Consider the following 12,593-nt stretch of genomic DNA (forward strand, 5'->3'; position numbering starts at 1 on the left):
CTACACATGTTGCTACAATAATAATACGGCTCTATTAGCATTAATAAGTATATTATCATTCGAAGTAAAAATCTATTATAATCGACAGGATGAGTAAAAAATTTTATGTACACTACAAACAGTGGATGTATAAATAAGTTAATGCAAAATTGTCGGAAAGTGGAGTTTCGACCGGAAAGAAGATAAAAATACGACATAGTAGTAAATTTGTATACAGGATAGGAAAAGATCCACAATGCTACCTTAAAATCCCAGCCTTGACGAGAATCTGGTTGAGAAGATCGCACGGTGGGACCTGGCCGGTTATCATGGCTTCTCGTATAGCGACTCCGTCCGGCCCCTCAAGGGGGATCGGTACACCGTTTATCAGCAGGACTTCCTCCTCTCTCACGCAGGACTTTTTCTCGCAGTCCACAACCTTGACACCAGGCCCAAGTATAGACTCCACCGTGGATTGAATCTCGTGGTCATCCATTCCTAAGAACGTAATCTTTCTCGTACTCACTATTTTTTTTTTTTATCATTATTGACACCTCGTGCGAATTTGATAATAATATTTAATTTTATTTTATTACTTTATATACGAATTTTTTAGAGTTCGATATTAGAGTTTGTGTAAATTTTTTATAATCCTGATTTTAAAGAATATTTTGTCTTCAATTTGAGATGTTTAGAAAATTTTAGAGTTAAAAAAAAAATATATATATATATATATACAAAATTTAATTATATATAATTTATTTAATTTATAAAATTTGCACTTAATTATGTAAAAAATTATTCGTATATATATGATAATGATGATAACACCCCTCACATAATTATTATTGTTCTGTCAGCGATTTGAGAAGTCACAATCGTGCGAACACCTGCACACATACCTGTTGTCACCTGAACTAACCTGGCTTAACAAAAGCTGCCTGAGATCGGTGGTGCAATACACCTGTATTAACTCTATGGAACAAAATTCTTCTAAAATGTTGCACAGATAATATAATAAAATAAAATTTCTCTCAAGTCCAATAATTCGTGTATTATATTTGCTTTCGTGTAGTAAAATGATTTTGTAGCCAATGGTGTAAAAATTTTAAAGCATAGAATTATTTCTATGTTTGTACATTATGTAACGCGAATAGATAAAATAAAATATTTAATTTCGTAAAGAGATTAATTTTTTATTACCTAACCGTTAAATGAAACGTTAATCATCGTACATAAGCTCTGTCACGAGTTACATTTTTTTATAACTTTAATATTTATTTAATTAGTCATAATACAAGTAATATACAAGGTCTCTCACATCCCAATAACGTTCAATACTTTCACTTTTTTTCTTATTACATACAGGTGCGCGAATAAACATCTGCTATGCGAGCAATTCTCTCTCGTGTGATCGATAATCAGCTAACGAGCATGGTACAACATAAATCAAGAACTTTGCCGGCAACGTAGGTCATGAACAAAGTGGAGAACGCCGGTGGTCGATGATGCGAGAAATGCATTATTCCAATGCACGGCATACGGTGCCGCTCTGTATGCATAGATAAATGCACCGTCGTATAATTCACATCTTCAGGAAAACGATGATCGGACGAGACGAAAGACGAGTGTGCAGAGAGCTATAAATGCGTTTCTGTTTTCATTCTTAAGTACATTCTTTAAACGAGCAGGCTGACTAGAAAAGCAGAGATAAAGGGGAAGGTTCTCTGAGAGTTCCAAGATGTACGAGAGCAGCAATGTAAATTGTGACGACGGTTTCGCGATAGATGAGTAAATGTTTGCAATGCAGCGCCAAACGAGCGTCTGCCGACGAGAAATTCTTCACGCTAAAGTGAAATGCGTAAACCAAGATATATAGAGATGACCAAGCCTTGCTGTAACAACCGAGAACTGAATCATAAGAAAATCCTTAGCTGATAGTATAAAACTTGATCTAAGTGCCAGTGTTAATAAAAATTTGATTAATAATGTGAGAAATAATAATTGTTATAGACGCGGAATTATTTTATATATATATATATATATATATATATATATACTAACAATAAGTATTACTATTTTATTATTTTTTTTATAGTATTTTTTGATCGCACGAAAATCATTTCACAGATAATATTTGTTGTTCTTTTATTACTAATAAAATTTTTATTGAAACATTAAAGAATGTTTTATACCTAACCAGAAAACTTTCTTACGTGCCATTCTATACAAGGGTTTTAAATTTAATATTTATGTCATATATTCGAGGTTAAAAGCAAAGGATCATACTTTAAAAAAGGATCATAGTTTAAAAAAAGTATATTCGCAGAATTATTTCCTACTAACAGGAGATTTTAGAATTCCACATTTAGCTACAAGTATATTATACAGAATCTAAAGTGCAGCATACTTAACATATAAAAAGAGTAAATATTAAATTGTGCCTAAATTGATATTAAAACAATATGATAATGCAGTATGTTTTAATATCAAGTCATCATTAAACAGCATCTAAAAAGCTTCATATAGTAATATCATATTTTTGTTTGCCTTGATTTCTCCCTAACTATTTAGTGTTCCTTCAAATTTTAAAATAATTTCAAAGAACCGAATAGTTTGATCGACCCAAATAGAAATATTTATATGTTTATAAAATAAGATGGAGACAAAAATAAGCTAGAGCAATATGTCTAAAATAAATTACAGATAGCATTATTCTTAACAATAGCTATTTGTGCCATCGCATCAACAAAATGTGAGGGACAATATGGTAACTATGGTCGAGGATTGTAAAGCACTTCATCACTCCACATTCTCCACAGGGAATCTAAAGAACTTTGAAGGCTATTTGCGAAGAAGTTATGGAGTCTCTGCATCCTTCAAATGTCTGCACGCATCTGCGTCAACATATGTAGATGTGGATACAACGACTTTAAATCAAGGATACAGCCTATTTACGTTTGAGAGTGCCATCAATTACTATTAAACATATTATCTAAAACAGAATACTATCTGTGTTTTCTCTCAATATCTATTTTAAATATCATCTTAATGAATATATTTGTTATCGTTACACCAGCAAAGTTACATCAAAGAAATGTGCGAACTAAAATAATCTATGAATAAGCTGTTGGAAATAGAGTTTGCAAATTATCAGTAGTATCTATAGGACTGAAAAATCCATTAGAGTGATATCAATTTTTTTTATAAGTCGTTGTACTTTTGATGTAGATAATAATACTTGGATAAAAATCTAATTTCATATTTTCTTTGTTCTAAATATATTATATATATATATATAATAATGTAAAAGATAATCCAGCATATTTTGTTTGCGTACAAAAGTATTCCAATTAATTAAATATTTTTAGAAAATACTTAAATAATATTTTAATTTAATTTCTATTTACATTTAAGCAATATTCTATTCTCTTCATCATACTTGAAATAAAATTGTAAATAATATTTTTTTCTCACAGATTAAAACAAGAGTCATTCATATCACACTTTGAATAGCGTAGCTTCATTTTTGCGGCTCGTTAAAGGGATACTATGAGCTCAATTAGTGAAATAATTGAATCTCGGTCCGTGAAAAAGCGAAACAAACTTATTGCCTAAAGGTGTGCATTGCTCGCATACCGGACGTCGTCTCAATTGCTATGTAAAGGCGCGACGATGCCTTTATTTTTAGCTCTAACAAGACTACTCGCACAGCCCAAGAAAAATATATCAAGACGACGGAGTGGACGCTACTGCGAACAAAGCACGTTTACCCGTGGGGAGAGATGACTAATTAATTGCTGGTGTCGCTACCAATTAAGGGCGAGCATCATGATAACGCGTTCGTCATGGAGAGCTGCGGATAGTAAGTCCACCGACAATCCGTTAAGTAAATTCACTCTGCTAACACATCATGATTTTTCCTGGAGACAGAGTCCATAGACGGAGTAATTAACAAGACGATCCTCTTTGCTTTGACTCATGTAAAATTAAACTTGCGCCAATAAATGATAATTGCAAACCGGTTTTAATCTTCTCGCGCTTTTATGTAGATCTGTTTATTCGCCAATTTACAGAAACTTGAGAGATTTAAGTAAAATTCCGACGACATATATACTAATTAACCGAGCAAAAGATTCAATTAAAACGCGATCAAGTGTCACGTTTTGCGTGCGATCAAACGGCACTAATTTACGTGCATAAGTATAAAGCAATTAATTAACTTCTAACGTACTAATTAAGGCACAAAAATGTCGTCGACGGTATGTCGTCAGACAGAATCGTCATTTGAAGGATTTAATCGTGATCACTTGGCTGACTTTTATCACGTAAACACGTTACGAGTTAAACGAGCTCGTGCACAGTCCTACGAGAGATCTCGTGTGATAACGAACGTGTAAGCAAGGATTGTGTGTAAATCGCAACTGGCAAGCGTTATTACGAAACTTGCGTAAAACACGCGAGATGCTTTTCGCGAGAAATCTGCCAACAATAGCTATTATATTAGGGGCAATGTAACGTAGACTTCATGGTCAATGTTAATATCGCGTATAAATATACTATTTATTCTTGTTTATTTATACATATATGTATATAAATTAACCAAGTATATTATAGATATTTATATGCATGTATAACATGCAATAAACTTATACATTTTAACTCAAATTTATTAAAAAAATTATTATAAAAATCTCTAAATAAAATAATTTAGCTCATAAATGTTATAGAAATATTTTTGTGCATTTAATTTAATAAATGTAGAACAAGACTTCACATTACGCGAACATGTCTACTTGTCATTTTATTGTCATGAAATTGAACATCAAAAATTTTTATCATATAAACGTGTAAATGTTTTTCGTTACTAAACTTCTGTTACAAGTAATTCGTTATTACGTATTAAAAATAACTTATATTTATTATGCGTTTGTTCGTAATAAATATCATTATCATTATGTAAAATATAATACGTATTATGTTAATCGTTGAGTTACATAATATGTCCAAAAATTATCAATCTAGAAAGATGTACTCTTTCGTTAGGAATTGATTTATGCAAACTAATTATTTGAATCTTTTATTTTGGAACAACTGTTTATTCATTCAGTGACGTATCTATTTGATAAAATTAAGATCGCTTAATAAATGACAAAATAAAAGAAAGAATACGAAAAAGTCATAATTCTAAATACTATAAATACAGAGTAATGTTTATTTATACTCTACAATCTGTATAATATATGCACAAGTTTACACATAATGTGTAATCGCTGAACTTTTAATTTCAAGGAACAAGAAAATGAAATAAAATAAAAATTAAAAATAAAATTAAAAATAATAAAAATTGATTGCCGTATTATTGTACAGACTGTTTTAAATTAATAATATCGGCATATGTTACAACATATTACAATTCGCATAATATCATATTTTCATTTATCAATTGTTTTCATCATATCGTTTACGGGCATTATGTAGAATGTTACGTAGTCTGTGTACTATTTCACTAATCGAATAGATGACAATAACATCTATCTGTTACGTGTATTTAGAATTGCATAATTTGAAAACGTACTTCTCTTTAATCCATGTCATAACGTATAAGCCTACCCGCCTGTTTGTTCCATGGATTAACGTATATTACTGTATGTAGCTGTACACGTTGATTACATTTATATACGAATATCAGTCGTGTTGTTTGTGCACTATGTTTGCCCTTTTGACACTCGACTCGTGTTTCTCTTAACGATGTACAGAATCACTAGTAAATCCGCTGGAACCAATATACATATATGTATAATAAATCTAGCAAAATTAATCTTAGCCTAAATATATGTTTCAAAGTTCATTTATTATAGCAAGTTTAAAGAATTTTAAATTTGCTAAATATAGACAGTGTGTGTATTAAAAATTAAATTAAGTATTTGTCGTATCCAACATATTGCCAATGATTCGCTTCTCCGTTCTTTTGCAATCCATCGCGACAATCAAGCGTGAAGCTGAGAAGAATACGAAGAGATAGATTTGCATTGCAGAGTAAAATTAGCTGGGTAAAAAGCGCCTACGAAGAAAATTTGCAATGTTAACGAGGCTGATCATCACATTTCTGACGGAGAAGCCTCTACCTCTCGTTTGCATATTAATTCAATTGAGCTTAAAATCCAAAATTATAAAATTGATCTATATTCGACTTTTGTATTGCATGCTTCAGTTTTCTTCGTTAATTCTCTGATATTATCAATGCATTCATATTGATATTTGAAACTTGTTTATTCTATATCTTATATGAATGTCTTAGCATTATAAGCACGTATTGATTTCTTTCATGTATACATGTATACCGTATATAAAGCTAGGGTAAGTCAAAATTCAATTATTTCAGAAACCGTAAACTATATTTTAATCTGTTTGAAACTCGTTTAAATTAGAAAACCTAGGTGCGAGAATAGTGATATTAAGTAAAGTTTATAGAATGACTATTTGCTTTTGAAATTGCGAAACGATGAATTACCTACAACTAACTCGCGCTTGTAAGCAAAGTTTCCTGGAAAATGCATTAATCTTGTTCGGTATGTTGCTAGCACAGCCCAATAAAGTTGATTGCAGAAAAGGGAAAATGTGACAATTACAAATCAAAATATCATACATGTAATATATAGGTAGATACATGAAATATATTTATTATGATATGTATCTTTAAGTGAAATTATATTTGTTAATAACGTAACATTTTGCTCGCATTAATTAACAATAGAGATTGAAAAAAAAAATTAATTACGCATAAATATTTTGCATATTATATTAATGATATTTTTGCATATACATAAGTACACGATCAAATATATCCAATAAATCAAATAAAAACAAGATTTATTTATTTACATAATATTTACATACAAAATGTTGTTTCATTATAAGCATATATTTAATTGTTAAGAAAATACATCAAGATAAATAATTTTAAATATGTTAAGTAATTGGTGTCAAAAATAAATAATCAAAATTGTCAGAACAACGCATTTAAGCAACCATCTTACGGGATGTAATGTATTTGAAGCAGTTAAGATAATCATGAATAATATCAAGAAGGGGTCCTTGCATGTATGTATCTGTGACGAGCCTCTGAAGACTAAATGGAAATATAAACGGAAATGTTTTGATTCAGAAAGTGCTGACACAGCAAAAATCGTTGAAATTAAAAATGAAAGTTTCCCGCAAAATATTAAATGTTAAATGAATTTTGTGTGACCTGCGTTTTATTTTATAAAATACAGATCTTTTAAATTATCAATATTTTTCCTTTTCTCTCTTTTTTTCCTTCTTCCTTCCATTCTCTCAAAAATAATATTTTATGATATTATATACACCGTCTCCTTTTTTATATTATAAATTATTATTATTATTATGTATTACATTAAAAAATATATTTTTCGTAGGAATATATAGGTATACATTCCATTCACATATAAGAATTATGTATAAGAGATAGAGATATATTATACTGAAATATAAAAACATGTTTTTGTACACATTGTTATTTTTGTTTGTCATGTACGGTTTGTTTTTGTCAATATTTCTACGTACGAGTCCTCGACAAATGGAAAAAAAGTTTCTTAAACAAGAATATGTATTTTTTTTTTTTTTTTGTATATGTTAGTATTCTTTCTCTTCAGTAAGCGTAAACGCGTCATTACTGCCAGTTAGTACGCGCGTGCAAGTGTATGGCGTAAACAAGTAGAGCAAATACAAACAGTACCTACGTGATCACAATATAAGCTTAATCAACATTTGTCATTGTATACTATACTTCACTGTTTTTACAAAATGACTGCTGCATTCACTAGTAAAAATATCAGCATACATATACTTGCATATTGTATAAAGTATAAATGCTTGAATAATTTCTGGCAATCATTTATCTCAATTAATTAAGCTAATAATAATGATATTTGAGTCAATAATAATAATAATATAAGCAAAAAACATTTTTAATTGTTATATGATATGCTTTAGAATATGAAACGCACACTTTGTCAGAATATATAAAGGTATTCTTAGAATGATAAATTACGTCATACTAACATAAGATAAGAAGCGCAGATTGTATTATATAATAATTACAAAATATATATAATCAAGATATATTATAAGATTTATAAACAGATCCCTTTCGGTGTCGCATTACATATCACAATATTTGTTATAAGATGTATTTTCTATTATGCATTACAATTCTCTCACATAATTTTCTTGTGCATCGAAATATAATAATTCGAAATGTTACTAATAGCAGTTTTTTTTTTTTAAGTGTGACTAAAAATAAAATAAAACTTTCTATATAAATAATAAGCAGAATTTTAATAAAAAATTATTTTCAAACAGTATTGTAGTAATGTAATATACTTCCAGATACTCTATATATTTCTCCCCCACATATACAACCTGCTCGTATTGACGTAATTTTTTACCCGTGAACATCTAAATCGATACTCTCCCCATTATATCGGTACACAAGAATACCAATTCATATGTAAGCGCCATTCTACCATGTGCACACCCCCAAAAATCTCCCCTTAAAGTAATACTAACATACGATGATAAAGGTACTATTATTCGTAACAACAGAGCGACATAAGCTCACAATAGACGTATAAATGAATCGAGAGAGAGAGAGAGAGAGAGAATAAATTATACAAAAATATATAAGAGTAGAAGGAGAGAATGTCTGTTATCGAGTATGACATGTGTGAAAAAACTTTTATCTCATCAAAGGCCAACTTTTAATTTGCAATTATGCAATCTCTTTTGTGCAATTTTCTTATATTTTCTCTCTCTTCTTTCTTCTTTTATTTTTATTCTAACTTTTCATTCTGACAATATATTTTATATTACATTAAATCAATTACATATTTATTGTCAGAATGAGAAGTTAGAATAAAATAATAAAGTGGAAAAAAGAAAGAGAGAAAAGAAAGGAAGAGAAAGAAACAATGTGAAAGTTGTGTTTTGAACGAAACCACAATATGCAGTAAATTCAAACTTTTAATGCAGAATGAAGAGCGTAAATAAAATTACGTAAACAGTTAAAATTATACAACACTTTAGTTTCAATAACCGTGCATTATTTGTTTTGTGTCTATAGTACAGAACAATTATAAAGGTTAATTAATTAATTAATTAGTGGTTTAAAATAAATTACTATATCCATACGCTCCACTAACTTTTCCAGCACTCCTCTACTACAATACACACAATCCCTCGATATTGCTGTTTTTGCTTATCAATTAAACTACCAAAATAAAAGATATATAATGTGCAATCGGCCAAATTGTCGCGATAAGTAATCGCGAGAGTACCGTAATTACGACAATTTACAACGACGATAATCATCAAACCGCGGGAACAATACGTTTCCTACGGAACGCTCGCAATATTCTCCGTTATCGTCGTTTCTACGCCATTGGTTGCTCGATTTAATAGAGATTTCAGTGTACAACGTTAAACCAGCCAAATTACCGTGATAAATTATCGAAATCGAGAATCATAATTATCGCTTCTGCGATAAGGAGAAATCATCGGAAGCAAAGCGAAATGCTTAGAGAGAAATCTCGCAAATACCTATAAAATATCTCACCGTTTCTACGCTGCTGACTAAAGCTGATTGATATAGGGGACGTAGGGGTTGCACGGATGCGCACGAGTCCCTACAAGAAATACCCAGTACCAAATACAGCCTGTGCGCATTTGGCGAGTCTACTTTCAACGCAATCAATAATCGACGCTGCTTTTTGCACGCGCTAAAGTCGTCGTCTTTGAGATACGATGATGCGATAGACGGCAAACAAATTGCTTTTTTTTGTAATTATTTAAATAAAAATGAACAGGTTGTTTTTAAATACCAGAATATATTATAGGTATACGTATGTATGTATATAATTTTTATTTCAAAAAATAAATCACACAATATTTTAATATTAATAAATCTTTAAGTATCCGCTTCTCTTTCATTCTTTTTCTTTCTTTCTAATATAGTATTTTATTCTCTTGTTGTTATCATGAATTAATTACACGCGACGGTCAACATTTTAAAGTGGGTTCAATTACACATGCGTTTGTACTCAAGAAATCTTTTCACGACATCGATCCCGGTAAACACTAGTTATTCCTAAAATATTCCATTCGTATTCCAAAATTCTGTATATCCTGGAATAGTAGAGAAATGTTCATAGAACGTTCAAATAATTTTGAAATATTCAGAATATTCTATAAACATTACCTGCATGTTTAATAAGGAACATTCAGTGTGAATTTTGATATATGTATATGTCGTAGCCCCAGATCACAAAATCCGTCTTTCTATAAAGTGCCTAGACGTTTAATAAAGTGCGGCGATATTCTTAAATCGTAGTTAAATTTGAAGTATTTTACAATCTGGCTAAGAATTTTAGTCTTTTTATAAAATGCTAACATGTGTGCGATTCGCCACATTATCAAATACAATGATTTTATATATCGTTTTCGATTCTGACTGGTTCATTTCAGTCCTTTTATGAACTGTTTATAAGATAGCTACTTATTTATAAAAAAAGTGATAGGTTTCGTGTAATTTGCTAAATAAGAAAATTGTTAAACTTATATAAATATATTTATTAATAATATTATCAAATTTTATAAAAAGTAAATAAAATCTTTAATAAACACTTTTATTAATAATATTATTAAATTTTATAAAAAGTAAAATGTTTACTTATTTGAACAAGGACCGGCAGCATGACAACGGCTGTTGCATTTCATTTTTGATTTATAACAAAGACAACGTTTGCATAAACGTCTAGATATTTTATAAAAAGACGAATTTTGTAATCTGGCTACGACATATATGTATATGGAATATAAAAAATTAAATAAAAAATAGAATAAAACAGTATACAAAATGATAAAAGATCAAAACATTTTGTGCTTATTTGAATATTTTCTGTACATTCTTTAAATATTCCGGAATGTTTGCAAATAATCTTGGGATGTTCATTTTGGATTTTAGAAACATTTTATAAATATTTCAGGAATATCTAGCTTATCCCCTTACTGGGGATATAATTATTAATTTTTTTATAAGACTTTCACGATTTATTTTTCGTTGTGATCAAGAACTACTTTTTCATACACACTGATATCACGATCTCGTTTCGATGACTCTGACAGAAGACTAAGAAAGAAATAGAAAGAGAGAGATGCTGTTATTTTTTTTTAAATATATTTTCAATCGTGCGCGTGTGAACAAGTCTCATTGAGTCGTCAAAATCTCGAGAGTTATGCTCGCGTTCATGTATCATTGAACCGCATAATGCGTGCGCATCAACTCCATTGTATCGCTTCAACGCACCTTGTCCGGCACCGCTTTGCCGCGCAGTAGGTAGGTTCTTCGCATGCGTAAATAAAACAAGATATAAGGAGGTGAAAATCATTTTGACGGCTGCCGCTCTCGGTAGAAGGAGCAAAGGACAGCAGGCATTGAGTAACGAGTATTAAATCTGACCTATATTCCGGAATTATGAGCACGTAATTACATGTCATTAACCTTTTTTTAAAGTAGCGTGAAAAAAAATTTCACTCTCTCTTTTCTTTATTCTTCTTATATTTTTCTGGCAGTTTCTTCAGATAAATAAATGTTTTAAAAGAATCGTAATTTTTCAATAATGCTCAAATAATATTATAATCGTACTTATTTAAAAAAATATCAGATATTTTAACTGCTTATATACACATAAAAAATGGACGTAACTTTTTAAAAACATGTTTTATATATCGTGATGCTACACTTTCTCCTACGGATTTCCGGCCTAACTTGTTCGAAATTGTTGCCACTGATTGTGAGATGTTGTCTCTTAACTTACCGAGAGCCTTGGTAATCTCGACAGATCTGAAATTGGACCAAGGTTTATAGAAAGTACAACAGGGGATCACGAGATAGGCTTTAGTTTCTTTCACGAGATACGTTAATTCTGCTCTCACGTATTATCATTATCGCTTGCATTTTTCTCGGAATACTTTAGATTGGCACGCCTTAGTGCATTTTGCGCAAATATAACACAAATCTTCTTACAAGTAAATCTTGTCATAATGTCATGTTTTATTATTAGTGCCACAAAAATTCGATATAAATTGAGTTAATTCTTGTTAATAGTTATAGTGTAAAAAACATAAATAAATAATTATTGCATTTTGTATTCATGATACTAATCATTTTTTAAGCAAATAGTAAAAAAAATTTACATAATAAATTTTTAATCAATGAGAAGTACAATATCTACAATTCAACAGTTACTTGACTTTTGGAATTAACATATTTTGATTGTAAATTATTATATTCAAACAGGATTTGCCAACTAGCTTGAAAAGCAATTTCCCGCTTTTACTGATTCCGAAAACAATATAATGTAAATTTGATACAACTTTATATATAATAACATAGCAATGTCTGCGTCAGAGATTACAGACAGAATAGAATTTGAAATAACACAACGAAACGAACACGAGAGAAGAACACACGAGAGACGCGATGTACGCACGTGCCCGAGAGCGATCGGCCAAAATCGGTTCGTTGATTCTGG

General features: G+C 30.2%; 2 protein-coding genes across 2 annotated transcripts in view; both read right to left on the reverse strand.

Annotated features, from left to right (window-relative positions):
* LOC140664135 (uncharacterized) overlaps positions 1-12,593 on the reverse strand; it is a 287,413-nt gene that overhangs the window by 209,782 nt on the left and 65,038 nt on the right. The window lies entirely within an intron of this gene.
* LOC140664136 (uncharacterized) overlaps positions 1-12,593 on the reverse strand; it is a 45,613-nt gene that overhangs the window by 559 nt on the left and 32,461 nt on the right. The window contains exon 2 of the mRNA XM_072888922.1: positions 243-477. Coding sequence (XP_072745023.1) covers positions 243-475 — 233 coding nt within the window. The 5' untranslated portion in view covers positions 476-477. The remainder of the gene's footprint in view (positions 1-242; positions 478-12,593) is intronic.

Source organism: Anoplolepis gracilipes, chromosome 3 (assembly GCF_047496725.1).
Source record: "Anoplolepis gracilipes chromosome 3, ASM4749672v1, whole genome shotgun sequence".
Classification (NCBI taxonomy): Eukaryota; Metazoa; Arthropoda; class Insecta; order Hymenoptera; family Formicidae; genus Anoplolepis; species Anoplolepis gracilipes.